This window comes from Mycteria americana, chromosome 9 (genome assembly GCF_035582795.1).
Source record: "Mycteria americana isolate JAX WOST 10 ecotype Jacksonville Zoo and Gardens chromosome 9, USCA_MyAme_1.0, whole genome shotgun sequence".
NCBI classification, from domain to species: domain Eukaryota; kingdom Metazoa; phylum Chordata; class Aves; order Ciconiiformes; family Ciconiidae; genus Mycteria; species Mycteria americana.
In genome coordinates this window covers 18,342,263-18,366,845 of record NC_134373.1, presented here as the reverse complement: position 1 = coordinate 18,366,845, position 24,583 = coordinate 18,342,263, and the positions used below count along the sequence as shown (strand labels likewise).

The following is a 24,583-nucleotide window of genomic DNA, read 5'->3' as shown; positions in this document are numbered from 1 at the left end:
TTGCATTTGGGGTAAGAATTTTGCGTGACTGTAATAAGTGTTATGTGTATACTTTGACAGGAACCTTTACAGAAATATAATGTTTTTTGAGCTAAGTAAAAAAAATTCACGTTTATAATTTAATATTTATTTCAGGACATCAATACTTGAGAAGCAAAAAATCTTTAATGCTAACAATCTAATTTCAATTGCATAGCTCCCAGTTCATACCTTAAAAATCTGGATGATATTATCAGTATAATATAAGACACTTTAAATTGGGACTGGACTAAGGGTGTCAAGCATTTTAAGCAGCAAATGAATTCAAGTAAAAGAAACAAGATATAATTCAGGAAGAAGTTTTAGAAGTATGTACTACTATGTTGTCTCCATTCTTAGCAAGTGCTTTACAACTACACTTTGGAAAAGAGGCACTCAACTTTCACTAGGAGGAAATATCGATGCTTAATTCTGATGCAAATCACAGCCAGCTGGCGCTCAGAACCCTCAGCAGCTCAGAACACTCAGAAGCTACTCTAAAAATCACAAGCAACAATTTTCTCCAAACTGTGGAAAGCCATGAGTGAGTCCTGCTGGACTGATACAGGCAGCTGCATGCCACCTTCTCCCTGGCTTGGCCACGTGCTAGCAGGAGCACCACATGCCAGGCAGGAGAGTAAACCCAGCTCAAGAGCACCTAGCAGTGCTGCAGGCTCCCCTTATGCGGCTGCTTGCCTTGCTATCTTCCCCAAAGCCTCCCTGACAGGGATGGCAGAAAGTACAGTAGGGAAGTGGTAAAGCCAAAATCGGGTACCTTCAATCCTCTCTAAACAGTGACATGAACCCTACCAGCTCCCAGGACTAGAAGAGCAGAAAGATGCCTTAAGAAGCATAAAAATACCGCAGGGAATGTGGCGATACCTGAGTGGACATCATCCCGGGGACAGTGGTGGTGAAACAGCAGTAGCAGGGATTTCAGCACTTTCTCTGTACCAGCCCAACCGGGAGGAAGCACAGATATTTTGTCCCACACAACCCACGCTCTGGCTCAGGCAGCTGACCTTTCCACTACCACTGGTACTCAGGTTAGAGAGCTGTAATCTCAGCTACATCATCTGCCAAGACAACTTCTTCTGCGCAGGAAAGACATAGCCCACAGCACCTTCCCTCAGGCTCATCTTCATCCAGAATACTTCAGAACTGAACCCTCAAGGCTTCTAAGATTTATGTAATCTTTTTTCAAAGGAAGTGAAAATTTAGGAGACTTGGCAAACCTGTCCTTCAAGAACAAAATGACTGGCAAAAAGGAGAGCATCACTGTGCCATTATGGATAATAAACTTGATCATGGTGTGTGCTGGAAAGTTGCAAACTGAACAGATAAATGCAAGTGTGCTCTTGCAAGGTATTTCTTTACCTTGCAAGACCACACTTGCTTTTATCCAACCAACAGCAAAGGAAAAAAGATGTAAGTATTCATTATAATATTTAGGGACTAAACAGGTGAACTGCTATTAGCCAGACGTAAGAAGGACAAAAGAAAAGCCAATTTCTTCTAAAACTGTATGACAAAGTATGTTAGGACATGAAAAGTCCTTGGAGCTTCTCTCTCTTTCAGATAAAACTTGTAACTAGAACTGTTCTCAGCCTATAATCTCTTTGGATTTCCACTAAAATTTCAAAGAAATAATATTTATCTTCACTGGTGTGATGATGAAGAAACTCATCTTGCCATTTCTTTTCCACATGAAATGTCTCATGACTTTACATCAGTTAGGGCTGCAGAATGAAAAGGGCAAAACTCACTAGGAAAAATGCTCAAATGTCAAGGGCTCGCGGCATTGTTCTGTATCCTAAATAACCTTTATTTTCCCTCTATAGTGCCAGGAACTCAAGCTGTGCCTGTGCTAGATCCAAATGTGACGTCATACCTGCCAGTCTAACCTTGGTCTTTGTAAAACCAACTTCACTTTCCACTGGATGAAAAATAAAAGAAAAAGCAATAAATCTTTATATTAAGATACACAGAAATAAACCTTTATAAATCTTATAAAGACTAGCCACCAGGTTGCATGTATTTATTAACATCTCAGACTAAAGTTAAAATAATCTTGACTTGACTGCATGCAGAGCAGGCTACTACAAATTGCTTTTTGGTAACATGCTAATATAACTATGGTAACAAGAAATGAGCCAGCTTGGTTATCTTGACACCACTCTACGTTGTTTTGACTAATCTGGCTATAGATCAAGTTTGAGAAAAACAGGAATAACAACCACATCCCTTGATTCATACTCCTGTCCTTGAACAAAACGTATGTATTTTCACCAATTTCATTGACCTAGGAAAGACCAACTGCTACTCTGAAGCTCTTTGTCAAAAGCAATAACTTGTGATTCCCAGATGAATCGGCAGATTATTTGTCTGTATTTAAACCTTCCTACTTTTTATCACTTGTTTTCCTTTTCCATTTGTCTCACCTTTCCCATCTCTCAACTAGTGGATAAGGCATGGAAGAGGTCTAGCTTCCACCTGTCTTTCTGTGTGGCCCTGGACTCTGCTGTCAGCTTGCACATCTTAAAAATAATACTACCCATTTTTGTAATACTGTGAGATCAATCCATGAAAAGCATTAAGAATTGCGACCTGTTGTAATCTGGAGTACAACATGCACATTTACCTTCATGAAGTGGTAGCTTCTTACCACACTGGAGGTGAAGAAATAAAGCACGAAAAAAGGCAAATTACCCAAAAATATTTTTTAAAGCTGCTTAAAGGGCTTAAATACGGCAAAGCACAAAGTAATCTTCAAGTGTGCTAAGCTATAGATAGCAAGTTGGACAAAAGGCTAGGTTTATCATTATGGCAGCCATTTGACATGGAAAATTCTAATTCAGAATCAGTATTAATTGATTTGCATAAAATGTCTGTGATAATCACTGAGTTTGGGTCCTGAAAGATGGGAGAAACCTTCTCACAATAGCCCCGAATCTTCATCCACTCGTTTGGCACGTGGGACATTTTATGTGAACTGTTACCAGTTGTATCACCTTGTAGGAATTAATACAGTAACCTCACATGGACAAAAAGCTCTTTCTATTACTACTTACAATTAGACCTTTATAAATGTTTAAATACAGAACCTACTAAGCAAAACATATACTTCTATTTTGACTAGGCTCCCAAACAAGATTTAGTCACAGGAACACAATTTCTAGAAAACACATGTTCTCTGAGGTTTTTAGGCTTTCCAACTTGACGACAAGAACAGAAATAAAATTTTACTGGAAACCTTTCAACACAACTGCAAGGAGGCATTTTGTAAGAGATCAAACATTCTAAAATAATTTTGTATTTTTTACTTCAGTATTAACTAAGGAAAACAATATTTGTGTGTTCTCCACAAGTTCAACAATAAAAAGTCATCAGTTATTTCCTGGTTTCTTCTTTGAGACACTTCTACAATGTTACTGCACATATATACACACATATATATAAAAAAAATATAGGCACGTATATTTATTCAATCAAGGCTCCATTTGAAGCAAGCAGGAGTCTTGTCTGAGTAAAAACTGTAGACTCACACTCTTCAATCAAATCTACCCAAAGTTCCATAAGAAATTAAAACTATGATCAAGCAAATTCAAAACTATGTGGAAAAATAAAGTAATCCAGTACCACACAAGACATGAGCACTAACCTGTTGTCAGTATCAGCACTGCATTTTGGAGATAACAACTCAAAGGATTTTGTAAATTTCACCACCTGTCACAAAAAAAGTAACTTAAAATTGTTATTAAGATTAATAAATATGTAAGAAAACAGTAATGTAAGGTTCCTATATTTAAACTATATTTTTATCCAATGGTCTTAGAATAAAATTCAATCTGTATTCCCCCAATGGAGAATTCATGTTCAAAATACACACTGTGCACAGTTCACTAAAAAAAATATCAAATCAAATTATATCTTTAGATTCCTTCATGAAACTATTTTCTGCAACAGTATATGCTTCCCTTCAAAGGGCTTTGGAACATGAATTATGGAGCTTTACCCAAGCTTCACTTTTTTTAATACGGGAAAATAAACAGAAAGACCCATTTGCACTACTAATTGCAACCAATTTTCCTTGAACATATGTGCCAACAGCACGTAAGTGAAACATTTTAAGAGTCACTAATGTGACATAGAACACAGGTAATGTTTTTGGATGCTAGTATGAGGTTAGCAAATGTGATGCCAATCTACAAGAAGGGCCGGAAGGAGGATCCAGGGAACTACAGGCCTGTCAGCCTGACCTCTGTGCTGGGAAAGCTGATGGAGCAGATCATCCTGAGTGCCATCACACAGCACATAGAGGACAACCAGGTGATCAGGCCGAGTCAGCATGGGTTTATGAAGGGCGGTTCCTGCTTGACCAACCTGATCTCCTTCTACGACAAGGTGACCTGCTTAGTGGATGAGGGAAAGGCTGTGGATGTTGTCTACCTGGACTTTAGTAAAGCCTTTGACACGGTTTCCCACAGCATTCTCCAGGAGAAACTGGCTGCTCATGGCTTGGACAGGAGTACACTTCACTGGGTAAAAAACCAACTGGATGGCCAGGCCCAGAGAGTTGTGGGGAATGGAGTTAAATCCAGTTGGCGGCCAGTCACAAGTGGTGTTCCCCAGGGCTCTGTGTTGGGGCCAGTTCTGTTTAATGTCTTTATCAATGATCTGGACAAAGGGATCGAGTGCACCCTCAGTAAGTTTGCAGATGACACCAAGTTGTGTGGGAGTGTTGATCTGCTTGAGGGTAGGAAGGCTCTACAGAGGGATCTGGACAGGCTGGATCGATGGGCCGAGGCCAATGGTATGAGGTTCAACAAGGCCAAGTGCCGGGTCCTGCACTTGGGTCACAGCAACCCCATGCAACGCTACAGGCTTGGGGAAGAGTGGCTGGAAAGCCACCCAGTGGAAAAGGTCCTGGAAGTGTTGGTCAATAACCAGCTGAATATGAGCCAGCAGTGTGCCCAGGTGGCCAAGAAGGCCAGTAGCATCCTGGCCTGTATCAGAAACAGTGTGGCCAGCAGGACTAGGGAGGTGATTGTCTCCATGTACTTGGCACCGGTGAGGCCATACCTTGAATACTGCGTTCAGTTTTGGGCCCCTCACTACAAGAGAGTCATTGAGGTGCTGGAGCGTGTCCAGAGAAGGGCAACGAAGCTGGTGAAGGGTCTGGAGCACAAGTCTGATGAGGACTGGCTGAGGGAACTGCGGTTGTTTAGCCTGGAGAAAAGGAGGCTCAGGGGAGACCTTGTCACTCTACAACTACCTGAAAGGAGGGTGTAGCGAGGTGGGTGTTGGTCTCTTCTCCCAAGTAACAAGCCATAGGACAAGAGGAAATGACCCCAAGTTGCTCCAGGGGAGGTTTACTTTGGATATTTGGAAAAATTTCTTCAGCGAAAGGGGTTGTGAAGGATTGGAACAGGCTGCCCAGGGAAGTGGTGGAGTCGCCATCCCTGGGGGTATTTAAAAGAAGTTTGGATGAGGTGCTTAGGGACATGGTGTAGTGGTGGAATTGGCAGTGCTAGGTTAACAGCTGGACTTGATGATCTTAAAGGTCTTTTCCAACCTAAACGATTCTATGATTCTATGAGCCCCCATCTTCCACTTCAGTTCTGTATTGTAAAAGCTTTTCATACGATGCACAAATGACGGTATTTTAGACATGGCTTAACATTTAATTACTCTATGGAGATCTATTTTGATATATAGGTTAACCCTCCAAAACAGGGGGAAATCAGGAAAATAACTGTTTTGCCACTTGTAAAAATGACCAAGTGGGTGTCAAGATGCTATTCTCCTACTCCACATTAACCTAAGATTTATGAATGTTTAGAAAAAGTTTAGGCTTAACTGAATACCTTGGCTGTTCACATTTCAGAATTTGGTCTAGAGGAATGAGAACTCATTGCCTGTAGTTTGGAAAAAACCCCTCCATGCTCAAAGGTAAGAATAGTACCAAGAGCAGAAAAATGAAGTGAACAATGCCACCCACAGCCTGCTACTAACACAATGTACTGTTCTGTGAAAAAAAAAAAAAAATCATATTATACTTGCAAACATAGTGGCATTTCATGAGAATGTAGTAGAACTGTATCTTGTAATTATAAAATCAGTGTGGGGGGTCTAGAAAGAGAAAATAAACTAGAAACATTAAAATTCTATAACAGAGACTATATAAATGAAATACAAACCTCGATCTTGCTTTTATGAAAGCTACTGTAATTTAGGGTATACTCCACTGAAAGTACTTAATTTCTATTAGTTTAAATGAAATGAGAATCACATCTTTCCTCCAGGAAAGAAAACAATGGGTTTTTTTCTGCCATACACACAACTTTTGATTCTGTCTCTGATAATCATTTAGACTTGTCACAGCCCAGCAACAAATAATCAATTACATAGTCAGTGAATCCAAAGATACTTGGATAGAAAAAAGAATGATATTACAAGCAACATTTTTATCCTTCAACTACTTCTCAAATCAGTAGAAAGGAGGACAGTTTGTGTTGAATAGCCTGAAAACACTGAAGGGACTTACCAATATAAAGGCAGTCACTTATTTTACTACTAATACCAATAGTCATAAAAATGTTAAACAATTTTAAAGAGGCTCTCATACCCTATGAATGGCAGTACTAAAGTCCCAGTGAAAGCCCCTGTCAAAACTGCATGAAATCCAACTCTTGACAAATGCTTTCATATAGCTTACATCCATCTGTTCAACTTAACAGAGCTCTGCAGTGAAATAATTATTCCTTGGTCAAGTGGACAGAGCAATTGCAAAAACCAAACACTTCAGTAATGCTGAAAGTCATATTTTTGCTTCAACTGCTCAATGCAAAAGCTTCTCCCTATCACAAGAACAAGTACATAACTATCTAGACATTTGTATGCAAATGTGTCTTTTCCAATGGATTTTCTGTTACCTCAGGGAAAAATTACTAGGTCAAAATAACAAGAGGACTTATCTTTTCACAGATTTTCATAATTTAGGAACTGAGACTGGTTCTCATTATTTATTTTGCGAAGTATTAAAGAAACTTGTTAAAATGTGCAAACATACTCCCAGACATACCTCTTCCAACAGCTAGAGTGAGTGGAAAAGTTTCAGGAAGGAACAAATCCGATCGAGTAGTGGCCACCAAAAGTAGCTGAGAAAACTCCCTATGTTGCAAGTTCAGCCCTTACTGTCTTGCTGTTCTTCCACATTCAAATACTGGATTCCACAAAAAACCATTTGTGAGACAAGTTCAGCTGACTACTGTGAAGACACTGATTAGATTGCTGTAAAGTCCACTGAGTTGCTGAATACACAGGATGGTCAGTTAACAAAGTCTTGATGAGTTTATTTTTATCTGTTATTTCTGAGGCACCAGTAGTCTGATTAAAGATGTAACATGTTACATACTAGAATAGAAACTACGTAAGTATTTCAGTTTGCTACAGTTAAACAACAATAACAGGTGCAAAAGTATGAACACCGTAGAAATATCAAGAAAGATGTCTGATAATTATTTATTAGGATGTATGCAGAAAAGGTTAGTTCTAAAAATGAGCATTAAAGATTTGGTTGATGATGTAACTGTTTCTGGTTCTGAAACTGCTTGCAAGCACCACCCATTTGATAAGTCATTAGCCTGAAAATGTTAGCAAGGTCATAAATCCCAGGTAAATGTAAACGAAGCTACAGACAGGATTTTTATTTCCTTCTAGTGGCTACACTATGAAAGAAAGGAAGTGAGCAAATAAATATTTGATAACAAATCAGGTCATTTTTATTTTTTAAGCAGACCACAGGAGCACCTCGCTTCTCAGTTAAGCTGCCCTAGCTGCTCTGTAGTAAGCACTAACTCCGTCACACAGACAGCTGAGAATCATAGCGTATCAGCTGGATCACACCACTGATAGATCCATCAGCAACTTACAGACATCCCATTAAATGCCTTCAAATAACCAGAAGGAATCATAAATGTACCTTTCCGTTTCCATTTGAAAAAGTGGCTATACTGGTTTTGGCTGGGATAGAGTTAATTTTCTTCACAGTAGCTTGTATGGTGATGTGTTTTAGATTTGTGATGAAAACAGCACTGATAGCACAGGGATGTTTCCATTATTGCTGAACAGCACTTACACAGTGTGAAGGCTACCTCTGTTTCTCACTCTGCTGCCCCAGTGAACAGATTGGGGGGTGGACAATACATTGGGAGGGGAGACAGCCAGGACAGCTGACCCCAACTGACCAAAGGGATATCCCCATAGCATATGACATCATGCTCAGCAATAAAAGCTGCAGGAAGGAGGAGGAAGGGGGGCACTTTCAGAGTTATGGCATTTGTCTTCCCAAGTAACTGTTACATGTGATGAAGCCCTGCTTTCCTGCAAATGACTGAACACCTGCCTGCCAAGTGGAAGTAGCATATGAATTCCTTATTTTGCTTTGCTTGTGCACACAGCTTTTGCTTTGCCTACTGAACTGTCTTTATCTCAACCCACGAGTTTTCACATTTTTACCCTTTCAATTCCCTTCCCCATCCCACTGGGGTAGGGAAATGAGTGAGCGGCTATGTGGGGCTTAGCCGCCTACTGGGGTTAAACCACAACAGTGGTGTTGACAAAGATTCGACCTGTACCTAATGTACGTTTAAGAATGACGTGCTGGAAGAATACTTGCTGTTCGGTACTTACATATGATATGAAACAGCTTCACCACAATAAAAGCAGCTGCTCCATCACTCAAGTATTAGCCTCTCTACAGGATGTGCAGCCATACTTACTGGTGATTCGATATCTTCCAGAAGTAATACTGAGCACCGTTCACACTTCAGCAGAGTCTGGGCCCGATGCATAATTTTCTTGACAATTTTCTCCAAGTCAGTCTGTTCCTCAAAGAGATCATTCACTACTTCCAGTAAAGCCTGCATACAAGGACAGAAAACTCTTGTATTGGTTGTACAATTAATAAATACATGGAGTATTGCAAAGGAGGCATAATCTCTGGGCTTGATTTTAATGAGTGATCCATTGAAATCTTAATTCAAATAAAGTTCTTAATGATTATGGCAACAGAATTGGGGTGGGGGTATCTGAAGAAAGAAAGAAGTTAAGTATTTCTTAGCTCACAACTGGGCACAATCCAACTCCTAGCAAACAATGGGAATCTTTCAAACTATTTCACTGTGGTCCAAAAATGAAACAATAGCTGTAATGCAACTCTCCAAGTATGCAGTATGGATTGAGTTACTTGATTTGCTATATTGAATTTGCTGGTGCATTTAAACATGAAGCACTTCCCCTCTCATCTCATCAACTTTAAAAATAATAGGCCGTGTTCTTTCTTACCATGGGTCCAAAGTGTGCTTTTTCCTTTCTTCTGGTTTAGGGCACTGACACTAAAGAACATCCATGTAGGTAAGCATGTAAACGTTAGTGGTCTTAGCTCTCCTAACACAGTGGTCATCAGCAAAATGTTGGTCACAGTCACTGGAAGTTGCCACCATTAGTGTCCAGTTTGATAGGGAAGGCAAAGTATGGGGTTGTCCATCACGTGTTACTTGCCAACTAATTTCAACCATGGACTAGGCAAAGCTAAAGACCACCAACAGGTCAGAAATGCAATTAAGTACAGGCCACCATGTAGCTGTCAAATGGCAATGATATTTGTTATGCCTCGCACGGCTGAAGTGGCAACAAGAAACAAACAAACAAAAAAAATCTGTATTTCTGAGCCAATTTCCTGATGTGTCCAACCACCAGAATCTACCATTTTCTGATGAAGAATGAGAATGTCCCTAATACTTTTCTGCTGAATGCCTCCCTCAGAAGATTAAATGCTGACTCCTCAAAAGTTTGCCACTGTTCCCTCCAGGCTGGGAATCTGCAGCAAATTTTAAGTCTCTGTGTAGTCAAACAATTATTTTGTTTGAACATCAAACAAAGAAAAGAATCTTTGGCAGAAAATATTTTTTTTTCCCTCAAGTCTCCTCCACGTCTCCACTCCAAAATATAGTGGTCTGTAGTCAGACCTGAACAGAAGACAGGCTCAGATGCTTCATGACTCTTAAATATATACACCATTAGAAAGGGCTATTGTTAGTTTTCAAAGTAGTGGAAAGCATTAGTTTCCATACATGGAAAGCACCAAAATCCTGAATATACAAATCTCAGTGCTCAATACACAGACCCAACTCACTCTAGTTTCCCCCTTTGTGAAGCAAGAGTAGGTTCAGCACTACCAGTAGTATTTCTACTGAAGCTTTGGAGCTGTAATCCGTGATTACGAAAGTATCATTTCCTGTCACTGCAGGAAAGGTGATTTAAAAAAAAAAGCCAACAATTATAAAAAAACCCTCAAGATTACCATTCTGTTTCTTAAAAAAATATAAAGACCTCTCTGAGAAGTAAATGATATGAGCTCAGCATTATTTTCACTTCTTTGGGACCTCCTGTCCCAACTCATGCATGGCATCAGCAATCATGAGTAATGTGAGTAATGTATCTATGCAGACACATGCTGTCAAAACCCTTCACATACAGGGGTTTTTTTTCTTGCTTACTTCTATAAAGATATATCCACATTATTTGCACACGAATTGAATATTACAAACTCAGGATGGCAAAGGTTTGATATTACTGGAATTTGGCAGAGATTCAAACTCTCATAAAAGTAACTCTCCTGCACCATCTGTGTCACAAACACAATTGTTTCAGCACTACGAAACGTGGAACTGACATCAGGAAACAACAGCCACCACCACGAGCGTATTTCCCTCCCACACTCTCTGCTTGCTGCCTCAGTCAAGACGGTGATATGTTGAAAATGCATTTTTTGAAATAAAACATATTTAAAACTGTCTGCTTAGCAAACACGTATGCGTAGCTGGAATCTGAAGGAACAGAAGATGAAGGTTTTATATTGGTCCAATATACATTTTTTACTTACCCTGCTTCTGTCATATTCCTTCCTTGAAGCTGCAAATAGCTGGGCATTCGATATGGCAATCCCACAGAATGGGAGATACATCTGCATCACCTAGTATCAAAGGAAACTCCCAGTCATTAAAAACAACTGCAATTAGACATGTTACTAGCAGAGAGACCTAAACTTAGGTGACGTGTCCCAGGAGGGTCTCAGCTCACTCACTTTTCAGCAGAACACTAAATACAAAACAAAATCATCATAGGCAAGGCATATAAAACGGGTGGAACAGAGATTGAATGGGTAGGAAAGAACAAATGCATTTGAGTTCACACGTCCCAGCGGTGAGGGTTCCTCTATAACTTGTCTGGAAAACTGCAGATTCTCAAGTCTATAAAATGTCTGCTGAAGACTACATTAAATTAATGTAGACACTACAGCTTCCCTAGAAAAAGTATTCTTTATTTTTCTGGACTGCTTTTTTGTTCTAAGCTCAACAAGCAAGCTTGAGTCACATTCCTGCTGATTTCTAGAGGATGTAGATTTTGGAGAATACCAGCACAGTAGAACACAGCACATTGATCCAAAACTATTAGTCAGAAAGCTGATTGTCTTCTCAATGAAAAAAAAAAAAAAAAATGCTTGAGAAACTAGGCCTTAATGTATCACCACACATTAAGAAAGATTGGACAAGAGGGACTGGGAAAATATTCTGAGGTGCACAAGATGACTTTAGGCTGGCTATGAGTTTAGGCATACTTTAGGCTGGCTCTCTGTGAAATGAATAAACTAGGCTAGTCAAATACTTGAATACCTGTAGGACTGGCACTTCCACAAGGATGACAAGGATGACAATGGATAGAAGTCCAATAATATTAGCGTTTTTAAGCCACATACTGATAACAAGTCTGTAACATACTGCCACTGCCAAGTGGTTCCCAAGCTTAGGTCTGAGACATTAAGTAAATTTTATAGGTGCTAAATAGCTTTAACGTTTGCAAAGCCAGTGAGAGTTGGGGCACTCTGCTGTTTACAGAGCCAAAAGAATGCTGCAGCAGCTAACCTTTCTTCTCCCTGGCCTGTCGACTGGGAGATCCACTGTAAGCAATCCTTTCTGTGACAAGCGTTGGCATTGCGAAACTGGCATTTGTCTTTGAAATTCCATTTAATTAGAAAACTACTGCTAACCCAGGGAAGCAGGCTCTTGAGACTATTTGAGGAAAAAAACCCAAGAATTGCAAGCATCCAGAAGAACCAAAACAGCAGCAACTGCTGTTCTACTTTATCTTCCTTAAACACTCCATTGGCTACATGTCTACTTCGTTTGTGTTTGAGTAATGATGAGTTTTCTAAAAGGATCTTCAGATCCTCTGAATTTTGCACCTTCGCAGCTGTCATTCTTTCAGAATAACTGCAGATTTTAAGGGTGCACACAAATACTCCTATACTGCTAATTTGCAAACAATTTACTTTTGTCCCCTTCCCATCATGGTCCCCCTCTAACGGAAAATGACACACTTCAGACTCTATAAAGACTTATCTTTTCAGAGAGGCAGTAATTAAACTAGCCAGCTATTACACCTGATCTGCAGGAAAGAGTACACAAAATGAAAAATAAAGACAGTAACAAATGGCTAAGAGGGGTTCATTTTTTATGACAAGAACTTCTCCGAGAGAATTTTTCATATTTCAGTTTAGATTTTATTTCAAAAATGAAACAACACACTTATCTATATTTTCTTGTAATAGTACTAAATGCCACAGCCAAGTAAAAGATGCAGAGGAAAAAAACTTTAACCTGAGAAAAATCTGACCTTTAGTGTAATTATGAATATCATAATGAGACTGGATACATTTTTACTTAATAAAAATAAGTAAATACTAGTATTTACTATTTGCCCCCACATTGGAACTTCTATTCCCAAAAGTAATGTGACCCTGTGGCAATGGAAAGCGTACAAGAAGTTTATGAACCTTCAGCCATCACAAAAACAGCTAGCAAAGACGTCTTTTTTAGCAAGAAGAAAATACTGTTTTGCAATATTGAAAAACACTGCCTTTGGAACCCAAATTCCAAGGCACTGACTCTCTATATAGAAATTAACATCCATAAAACACTGGCTTATAAAATGTCAAGAGTCTGGAAAGCCGTTAACTTACATCATTCTTTTCACCACTCGAACTAATTGTGTAAGGTGCTGTGCAACTAAGAAAGAGATACCAAGCTGTTTAAGATAATCAGTAGAAGACATTTATTAAATGTCCACGGCTATGAAGAAAAAAAAACTACAACAAACCAACCATCAGGTAGAGAGGAACCACCCTGTGATAACACGCAAATCAATTATCCCTGTTTACAAAAGAACAATTGACAAAACAAAAGCCTACTGTTGTTCCTCTTTTGAGCTTTCTGAACGGTAAGGGTGACTGCTGCCTAAACCCGCTTTTGGCAAATTGTAATACAGTACCAAATAAACAAAGAATAAAGACATTTCTAATCGTAACTGAATTTTAAATAAGACTTTTTTAACCAAAATTGCAGAATGGAGTAGAAAGCAATTATCACGTTCTGACTTTGAATTACTAATTTAAATCCGCAGTACTCGAGACTGCTTTACAAGCAGCTCCAACATGTTGATGCTATGGCTGTGGACACTCCATACAAATATGGAGTAATATAACATTCAACTCTTACCTGTCTGAGCCACATACTGTAAGGAGCTGGTATTGTTATGCCAGATTCACTTCAGGGATTTTTCCCTCCAAAGAGAACACAAGAAGTTGAGGAAAGAGCACACACCACCATAAGCTGGACACATCCTTTTTTCCTCCGTTTAAGTGATAGGTATATAATTACTAATCGTCTGGTGCTCCAAGGTAAAAACTTATTGCATCACTGAACCATAATGCACTGTAATTCCATTTCCATTCCTTCTGATTATTACTATTTCTCCTTAAACAGAAGGATGCAACTTATAATGAGCATAAAGAATAGTTCATATTTTACTATCTTAATTCTCCAGCATGGATATGCTTCAGTAACATAATACTGACTTTTGGTAACAGCAAATAAATTGGGCAGAAGACTAAATTGTACTGAAAGGACCGAGTATTGAAAGGTTGGACATAGATACACTGTTAAGCAGCACGTGACAGAAAACGACAGATAAATGACATGGTTATTTTAACTTGCCTCGGTGAGACAAGATCTTGTTAAGGAGCTGTTCTCTTTCTCCCTGTCTGCTGCTCCCTTCTCCTTGCGGCACTGAACAGGCCAGGACAGCTTGCCTCTACCAGCCAACGCCTGTACAGGTTTTACCAAATAGTTTTACTACACAGTGAAGCCAACCTGATGCTGGAACTTGTAAAGGATCCACTGACATCTCATCCAAAGGTTCAGTATGCAACATGTTTCCATTACACCAGAGCACAAAACACTGGTGTGAAACTCATGGAAAAACACCTAACATACCCTTCTAAAGGACGTAAAATAATTTCCCTTTGCTATACGGAAGGCCATTTAAAAAAAATAACTTTGAAGCAAAATGGACTATATCTGAAAGAAAATTTCCTTCCACATCTATTTTGAATTAATGACAGGAAAAGAGCCTGCAGATTTATTAAACAAAGCAATTTCCTAAGAAAGCAAACAGACAGAATATAAAAACATAAAAAAAATATAGCTTTAACAGAGAAACCTCATTATTTTTGGCAAGTAAAATTAGTTGTAATGATTCACCACAGTACTTTGTAGCATATTAACAAACAAATCGGTAAATATGTAATAGTATATTTTATAAAAATGATGTCCAGTCTGAATAATAAGCTAATCTAATGAACCTGCTGAGATGTTGGAAGAGACCGCCATTTTTTTCGGTGCCAACTATAAGGCAATTCAGATAGAGTAACTGCAGGTTAACAAGATTATGTTGTGAATTACTTGAGCACTCAGGGTCCAGGTAACCTTACCCAGTTTCTCACACCTAAGCCTCCAATAAGTACTACATCCTTGGGTAGGAACTACACTCACCTCACAAATTCACAGTGGCATACAAAAGCTAAAAAGCTGTCCTCACTTACAAACTGTTCAATATTTTATCAGGGCAGGAAACCATCTATGAAAAGAAGATGAAGTAATGGGCACCGGTTCAATATCGCATCCCCATAATTTCTAAATTCTATTATTTTGTTATGGCGTTATTTTATGTTAGGAGCATTAAAACACAACTACCAAAGGAATGAATAGGATAAATACTAGAAGCTTTAATATTCAATTATGCCACCACTTACATTTTCAGCTAGGTCCTGAAGATGACTTATCTTTTCTGCAAAACTACACCAGTAAGATCAAATGATTGCCATCACCACAGTTATTTTTTCCTTCCCACAGAAGGATATATTCCCATTGCTTTAGTATCTCCACACATCTCCAAACTTGTATGCCCAAAGTTAGACCTTTAAACCCACAATAAAAACTGAAACAGTAGCTTGATATTTGGAAGTACAAAGCATTCCCACATTCTGCAATATTATCTGCTAGGACAAGAAAGCTGCAACCTGTGCTTGTTTCATTGTTTGGGGGGTTTTTATGGCATCAGTTCCAAAATCCAGATAAAGCACACCAGTTCTCCCTCAGAATTTCAGAGGACAGTCTTCCATACATTTCATCTTCGTAATCACAATTTTACCAGCCAAAAGTTCCATACCTGGTTGCATAGTTGTCTGGGCACATCAGCATTTGGACACCTACACTACAGCATCACAATGTCTTGAGATGTGACACTCATTTTCCTTTCATCTGGCTTTTCATAGGTGCTGAGACATAGTCAGAATACATAAGTTAATAAGACACTTATCAGCGTTCTTTTGAACTGCTAAAAATAAGTTAAGGGTTTCTCTCATTATCTGGGCTTGGGTTTCACAATAACTGCATATATGATATAAATTTTTTTACCATCAGAAACAGGTAGGAGGAGACCTCTGACAAAGAACTTTCTGACAATGCCTTTCCCTTCATCACACGGCCTTGGGACGATGGTCCTTATGGAAACCCTTCCCTTGCTACCCAAGAAAAGCCCTGCTGGTTCCTACTTGAAATGTTCAAAAGAAGGCTATTTTCTAGAATTAGGTGTCTCATGGGAAATAAGTTTTGAAATTTTCTCTTCAAGAAAAGAAGGTATAAAAGCCTTTAGTTTCCTAGCCTCAGTGTTGTTTTACCTTCACAAATAGCACAAACTCCACATTGACGACAAAACAGTATGAAATATTATTTTTCTTACCCTATTCAGGAATATAGGTGCCCATATCTGCAGATTTCAACATGTCTTTTGCCCCTTTTTTTTTTTTTCCTGACAGGTAATGATATAGACAATGAAGCTGTATGCATGCAAACCTGCAATGCAGAAAGTTATTAGCTAATCGTGAAAAACAGCCAGTGCTGAAATGGCAGCACACTGCAGAGATAAAATGCTAGCTTCACGCTTGCTGGCTGGAAAGCAGCCCTGAGTTCAGCTTCAGCTAGATGCAATGACATTTACCCTGCCTCCCCCACATGCGGTTTGCCCGCGCTAAGCATCCTCAGAGAGCACCCACTGCCATAACTATCTGATAGATATAGTCTAACTCATGGCTTCTGACATACTCCAAGCATCCTTCTACCTGTGGTCACAAAACAAAACAATTTTGATGCCTAATGAAAGAAAGAAGCCTCTCAGTCAGGCTTGTGTACTCAAGCTGGCACAAACTCCAGGTTAAGCTCTCAGCAAATGCTTGTCTGGTTCAACTGTTTTCTTTAGTGGCCACAAGAGCCACTTCTCTTTATACAGCTTGCTTGGTAAGTCTGTGGGGGAAGGGAGGTAGTACAGGCTTCCTAGAAAGAGAAAAAAAGTCTTTTTAAAGTAAATGTTTTTGCTATAGTTTAAAGTTATAAACATTTTGTGGACATACTTAAAACCAAGTCAGGGAAGCCAGCTGCCCTTTGAAACACTTCCTGAAGTGTTAAAAATAAGTTCAGAGAGTGAAATATTCTACTGAATTCTGAAAACAATAAACCAAAATCAATTGCAAAATGGTTAAGCACAAGCACTCATCCAAACTCCATTACCTCTGCCAGCTGTGCAGTGTCTGGCTATCCATGCCTCTGATAAAATCTGATCGTCATCTAGGTTTGCAATTCTCAGAAATATTTTCCAAAATTACTTTTCCACCCCAAGCATAGACAGAAAAATTGCTTGGTAGAGACACCCCATGAAATACGGGCATACAAACAGGGCACATAGCTCCCGCTTATATCAGTGAATCTGCAGAGGCTCCTGGGCCAATTTTCTATTGCCTCTGACTTTTTTTTTTTTATGTCCATTTGCATGTGGTTATTATTTATGCAGTACCATAAAAATGCCCTAATGCTTGCAAACGTACGGCAGCATCTCTGTCCTATAAAGCTGACTGACTAACCATGGAAGCTTTTGGTGGCTGTAAATAGCCTAAAAAGGACCATGGGAGCATTTCTTCAGCACTAACTCTCTGCTTGGCTGCCTCGTATCATTACTGGCACACATTCAAACTAGATAACTGCGTCACCAGACAGATTACAACACAGGTCTCCTGTAGGAACAGACTTATTAGAGTTTTAAAACCTGACTCCTATGTAGGTCACTGTCCGCACAAGCCATGGCCCTGGGAGACTATCGCATGCAGGACCAAGGGGCAGGAAAGGGCGGGAGTGCAGCTTAAAACTGGTACAGCCTCAGCCTCTGACCTTTTTCCAGGCCCCCATCACTGCCTTCCAGTTGCTACAGCACAAAACCCATCTTTCTCTCTTTTCTGCTATGCACCTAAGATCTTTAAACCGGGAAAACAAATGAACACATTGAATTTGATTCGGAATAATACACTTTTAAAGCTGTTTATACAGTCAGAACTATACACTAATCCTATTTCATTTTTCTGGCAGATATTTTGAGATTTCTTGCCCCAGTCACTTTACAGCTAAACATTATTCATATCTGCCATCACTAGCAGGAGGTGAAGCTCAAAAAAATCTAAACAAGCCACACTGAATTATTCTGTCATACACACAAAAACATTGGCAGTGGCTATTAAACCTATTTTTAGCAATATTCTGTAACACATATTTAAACATTTTAACATTGCATTGAATTTAGCACTCGGTATAAAGCGGAAAGGACAATAAATCGTACCGTAAGTTTCCACAGAGTACCTCATTTTAAATGCTGTTGCTTCAAATAAATCTGAAATACGAAAACATTTCTGCTAAAGACTAGAAAGCAAAAAATAATTTAAATATATGTAAAATGGCTACTATTCTAGGATCCAATCTTCTGATCTCATACATGCAAAAATCCAGCTATTTTCAGTGGAAATTTCTCCTTATTTTACACACACCTGAATCAGTGATGCCCAGTAATAAGCCCTGTCCCAGCAGACACTTCAAGCTGTCGCTAAGTTATTCAACATATGATACTAAGCCAGGATTTCCAGCAGGAAAAGCAAGGACAAGAGGAGGAGAAAAGTTACGCAAGGAACAATAGTGGTTCTATTAAAATGAGAAGTTTATGAACTGAGGAAGAGTAGGGATAGCAGTCAAAGACAAAAAAGCAGTACCACAATGGGCATCACCAGGTGTAAGCATAAGCACCTGTAAGCCTAATTCCTGGCATTCAGCATTTAGTCCTGGGGGTTCAGCAAATGCACAACAAGCTTGAAAGCAAGGAAAAGTCATCTTGCAGGCAGCCTGAGTGAGGGCTGCAAAGTTAAAGTAATATGATTAAACCAGTAAACCAACATGCTTCTATATTATAAGCAAGTTGAAAGCCACGGAGACTCCTCGCTGCAAGGGTTACTAAGGACTCTCAAAGCTGGATGGTGGAGGTATGCACCATGTCTGTGTGACCACCTGCAGTGTAGAAAGCCATTAAATCAACCCGACAATTATAGGTGACATTTCTTTATCAAGTCTAGTGTTTCCATCCCTTGGTTTTGGAAGTTGGCAGGGCACCATCCCTTGTAGCAAAATCTTACAGAGAAGTGCTAGGCAGCATTTATTAGTTCGTCTGAAATAACATGAATGAGCAGCATCATGAAAGGTCACCAATGTCCTCAAAACCACAACTCCTACCCACCAATTAACCATCTCTCCTTCAAAGGCTGAACATCAGTCATCTTTGATGCATCCAAATTATATCACCACCTTAATAAGTCAAGCTGACAGGGTTCACAGAGGACATTTTACCTGTGTAATGTTTTCCAGAGAGACCAAGAGGGGCTGTTACTGCCTGGCTGCTCTCTCCTGTTTGAAGATGAGCCACTAGAGGCCAGTCCCCAGGCATGAGAGCCCGCAGCCATTGTGTAAGGCAGACAGTTCTGCAGTGCCTTAAATCTCAGTATATCAAAGCACTTTGGCAGACCATGAGCGAAGTTTTACAGCAGCAATATTATGTTGTAATTTTTTTCTAGAGACAGCAAAACTGAGCCAAAGAAAGATTAAATGATTTATCTGAGGGGAGGAAGAAGGTCATGAAGAAAGACTTTGTCAAAATTTTGGAAAAGCTCCTGGTTCCCACTATGCCTGAATCAGCGGACCCAGCCTGGCCAAAGACACTGTTATAAAAGCTTTATAAACGTCACTGCATGAGATGGGAAGATCTTGGTATTGGCACTGCAGAGTGAGAGCAGGGAAGAAAGACTGATACTATCAACGCTAAAAAAAGAGTTGCAGATCAGAACTTTAAATTGGCATAGAAGAATTAATAAGTATCACTTCAAAGTTGATTTTTCCTATAGGAAAGACTTCAGTTTTACCATTTCAAATTGCACCACATGTCTGATCTCTGGCAAATGCTACCCATAATAACTGACCATACTAATTGAATGGTATTGAAACCAAGAATAAATTCCATATGCATCCATACATTGAGAATGTAATCTTCAAGTCACAATTCTACTTACAACTCAGTTACCAACTCCCAATTCTTGTCAACCATGAGAACTAGATTTATTCATATAGTTCTTCCCGCAATCTTTAAGTATTAGAGCACACAAACCGAGAAGTATTCCTACTAATTCTTGGCTTCACCAGGACTGAGTGAATATGTCTTCTTTCACTTTTTGTACAAATTAAATTTTGTCTTTAAAGCCAGAGTGCAGGCACAGAATCAGAATCTGGTTGAGGTTGGCAGGGACTTCTGGAGGTCATCTGCTCCAACCCCCTGCTCAAGCAGGACCACCGCCAGTTGTCCAGGACTGTGTCTAGGCAGCTTTTGAATATCTCCAAGGATGAAGACTTCACAACCTCTCCGGGCAACCTGTGGTAGTGCTCAATCACTCTCACAGTAAAAAAGCATTTCCTGATGTTCAGACAGTTTCCTGTGTTTAAGTTCATGCCCATTGCCTCTTGTCCCGTCACTGGGCACCACTGAAAAGAGCCTGGCTCCATCCTCTCATCAGCTATTTATACACACTGATGAGATCCCCCCACAAGCCTTCTCTTTTCTCTCTGCTTATCAGTCCCAGCTCCCTCAGCCTTTCTTCGTAGGAGAGATGCTCCAGTTCCTTAATCATCTTTGTGTAACTTCATTAGACTCTGCCCAGTACGTCCATGCCTCTCTTGTATTGGGAAGCCCAGAACCGGATGTGTTACTATGAGTCATGAGTGAAACTTAATCCTGCTGTTGCATAAATACTGCATGCAGTTTAACCAAAAAAGAATTTAGCTCATCTATATATAACAGTCTGCACTGAGATCACAGTGATATTACTAAGTTTCTATTCAGGTCCTTCTCTTGTATACTTCAAAAGGTGTTTTGTGATTTTTGAAGAGAAAAAATTACTTGAACAGTAACCTTTTTCATATTGGACTTTGTTTAACCGAGAGAGAATGTTTCTGGAAGAGCTTACTGCAGGGGCCTGATCCTTTGCCATGCTGAGCTCCTCCTTCAGCAAGGTGGGCGTTCTTGCCTAACTAAAGCCAATGCTGCTAAAAGTCCTTCCTTCTAACTGAAACCCCAACTGGAATACAAAAGCCTGAATCTAGCACATAAACCAACCAGATTTCCCAGGTTAAACTGTGTCTGGTATGAATAAGTTTAGCTCCCCTGACTGCCCACTGTTTGCAGCATTCGTCCAAAGGGGAGGGAAAGGATTGCTTCTGTTCAACTGGGGGGAGGGGGAAAGAAAAAAGAAAAAAAAAAAAAAAAAAAAAAAAAAAAGAGTAAAGCATGTTTTCTTAGCCAAGTGAGATCCAGAATTTGGGGGACAGCTTAAAAGAAAGCCAGGGACTCAGGACACCAACTGTATTCCCTCACATTACTCCTTGTCAAGCAAAGCATTTCTAGTGTTTCTTAGGCTACAGAAACTTTACCCCTGAATGGAAAAAATCTTCAATGGAGTGGAAATAGCCTACTAAGGACAACATATAGCATAACTGACCCTTCCTTTCACCACATTATTTTATGCCCCTTTTCCAACTGGGATGCACCTGTAACTTGACCCTTTCTTCCATAATACACAGAAGCATCACAACACAACGTAACCACATCATATTTTTGACGTACTTCCTTACGTTGTTTTGTTGAGTTTCTCCTTGACGTTGGGAAATTTGCCAGTGGTGTTCTACATTGGCCTATTTTGAGTTTATGTATATATAGTGACTAATATCATTGTAACTGAATGTCATGGCACTTTATCCTGGTGACACTTGTCTACTCTTCATATATTTCTCCTGAGAAAGCTGTTCTTATTCTCCTTTCCATTTTTTAAGATGAAAACTAATTGTAAGGAATACAGAGTATTCTCAGCATATCATTTTTAGCCATATATTTTTTTCTTAGAAACGCTATGTTTCTGCAAAAGTGCAGAATCTTATTCTAGCAGAATTGATTATACAACTGGACACACTTGACAATACTGTGATTTGAATCTGATAATACCAATTAGGTAACCTGAATTAGTTTATATCATAGCATTTTCAGACCTGATTAAAAGCACTTCTAACACTTACAACATGTATTGTAATTTCTACCTATCGCAATGTGATTGTTAATGTTTCATGTGAGGAAGTAGGGGAATAAACCCTACAAACCTTTGCCTTTAAGAAAAGAGCTCACAAACCCTCATGTTGAGCTCATATATGAAAAAAAGCAGTGTATAGTAGTAATATCATCTTTAGAACAGTTTCCATCCAAAGCAACAGAGAATTTGCTGGAGGGAAACTTATCTATAAATCTAGACAGTATCATTCTTAGTGGTCAAAGGTTAGTAACTACTAAATTAGGGACAGATGAAAACTAACGTAATACCAAGGCAATAGAATAATTTCTTAAACCACAAGAAAGAACAAAAATGTTAATTCTTATTAGTTTCAAATGAAAGGAGCTTTTGAAAGACCATTACAAAGTACAGAAAAATTCCTTAACTGTTTTCTTAATAAAACTATTTACAGAAAAGTGTGTTGAGAAATTTTATTATATTACGTCTCCTCTTCTTCATTATGAGCACAGTTTAAAGGGACAACAGCAGAAAAGTAGCTGAACCAAATATTGCTCTCATCTACATCACTGTGAGCCTGCAGTAATACCTCTGACATCTTAATTTGGATTTACATTGTTGTAACTTACAGAATTCTGTCATCTTTAAAAATGTAGAAAGGTGCTTGATGCCTCAAGGACATTTTCATCAGCTCTGGCTGTATCATTTCACAGAACACAGAAGGCAGACTGACATTAAAGTTTATTTTACCCTTTCCAGACAGATGCCAGTCAGAAAAAGCTGAGCATAAATATTTACAGAATTTCTGTGGAACCACGTAATTTGTAATACAGTCTGATTGGTTTGACATTCCCTGCTTTCTCTATATCTCTGTTCCATGTCTACCAGGATGTCCAAATCTCACATTTTACTGTTTAATCCATGCACAAGTACGTGCCAATAGAAACAGGAAAGGGAATGGCCATCTTTGCACAGAACTTTGAATCCTACACATAATTTCAATGACAGCAAGTAAGAAAAATATATGGTATCTTTTGGTAAGATCTAAAGCCACAATTTTAGAGAAAGTGATCTAAACTTGTGCTTCAATTTTCTATCTTCACTGCAAAAATAGGAAAAGAGCACATATGGGGAGAAAAGATTGTCCAGCAAATAGTAAAATGTGCAACTTACGAAGATAAACAATGATTCAATCTGCAATATTGAAAATATACCAGTTTGAGAATGCAAATGTGTTTTTATATGAAAAACAATCCACTTCTGTCTTTAATCTTTGCTTAAAAAAATAACTTGAAGCCTTTTTGAATTCAATTGTTTTGCCCAGGATCTTCACTAGACAGAAAGAATCAGAGTATGGATGAGAGCCACAAGCTTCAGGATTCAGGTATCCCCTTTCAGCTTAAGTTAAGCCTTGGAAGGATAAACTTTGCCAGACCAGTTAGACATAAGTCAGGCATATTCCTGAACTAAAAGCTCCTTTTTTTCTTTCCCTGGAATTCTCTCCAAAACCAGCACCTTATGATAAGTGCTATTTTAGTACTTATTGCTTTCTTCCTTACAGCCTCCATTAACTCTGCAATCAAGGAGGTGAATATCATTAACTGTTTCCAGTTTTGGCTCATGAAATTTTAAAAATAAAATCAAGTAATAATTTGGATATTTCCCCAATTCCTTAGAACTTACAAGTACATGTTCTAAAACAATGATTTACAGAATGCAGCTTTAACACACATTTTTTGTGTGTGTATGTGGGGGACATTAATCTGTTCAGTTGAAATTGTGGTTAATTAACTCAGACAGTAAATTAGCATCTTCTAAAACTGCCTTTTGAGGACAACTGATCGACAAAGCACCAGGAGAAGCACTGCATTGCATATTACTGCACCTTTAAGACTGGGTGGGCTACAGCAGCCTGACTTGAAAAATTTGATTTTTTCTGTGCTGCAGACTTCAAGGGGCTGATGAAAGTGTGTGGGCTGGTTTGGATGTGAGCCATGCTTTTTCCACACATCATTGTGTCTCCTGCACTAATGACTCACACCTGCACATGCTGCTATCTGATTTCTAGGCAAAGTTATTTATAAACTGGAACTACAGGGCCAAATCCTGGTGGCATAACTATACAGATCATGATTTACCTAAAGCACTTGTCTGTGAAGCACAGACAATTTGAGGACACTGAATTCACTCTCCTTCCAGGTGCACTGAAAACTAGATGCATCTTCTCCCCTGATAAAACTCACATTGCAATTTTATCTTGCAGACTGCTAGGGATCTGATGTGGTAAAGCACTGTTTTTCACCTGGCTGCAACATAAACACAATCACAGACCTCCGAGGTCCCCTGGACACAGAAAAACATCCTATCTTCTCTCACAGCAGGTGCAGGAATAATTTGCCATACAGGCTGTTTATACCTGGAGACTTGCATGTTGCAGGCCACTGCAAACAAAAAAAGATATTTTATTCAAGCAAAAGTACTGTTGCCACAAGCTTATGATTACAGTCTTGCCTGAAGCATCTCACTCACTGGTCCAGAGAAGTATTCAAACCTTCACATTACAGTCTCTGCTTTCAGACACTCTTCCCCAGTACTCAGAGTCTTTTGCTAGTTAAGATTGCAGAAGCATCAGCATTT

At 39.2% G+C, this 24,583-nt stretch overlaps 1 protein-coding gene across 2 annotated transcripts in view; it reads right to left on the bottom strand.

Annotated features, from left to right (window-relative positions):
• Positions 1 to 24,583, bottom strand: part of PDE11A (phosphodiesterase 11A) — a 137,370-nt gene that overhangs the window by 69,794 nt on the left and 42,993 nt on the right. For both annotated transcript variants that reach the window (XM_075511602.1, XM_075511603.1), the window contains exons 3-5: positions 10,967 to 11,056; positions 8,802 to 8,942; positions 3,680 to 3,744 (exon numbers count right to left, since the gene is read on the bottom strand). In XM_075511602.1, coding sequence (XP_075367717.1) covers positions 3,680 to 3,744; positions 8,802 to 8,942; positions 10,967 to 11,056 — 296 coding nt within the window. The remainder of the gene's footprint in view (positions 1 to 3,679; positions 3,745 to 8,801; positions 8,943 to 10,966; positions 11,057 to 24,583) is intronic.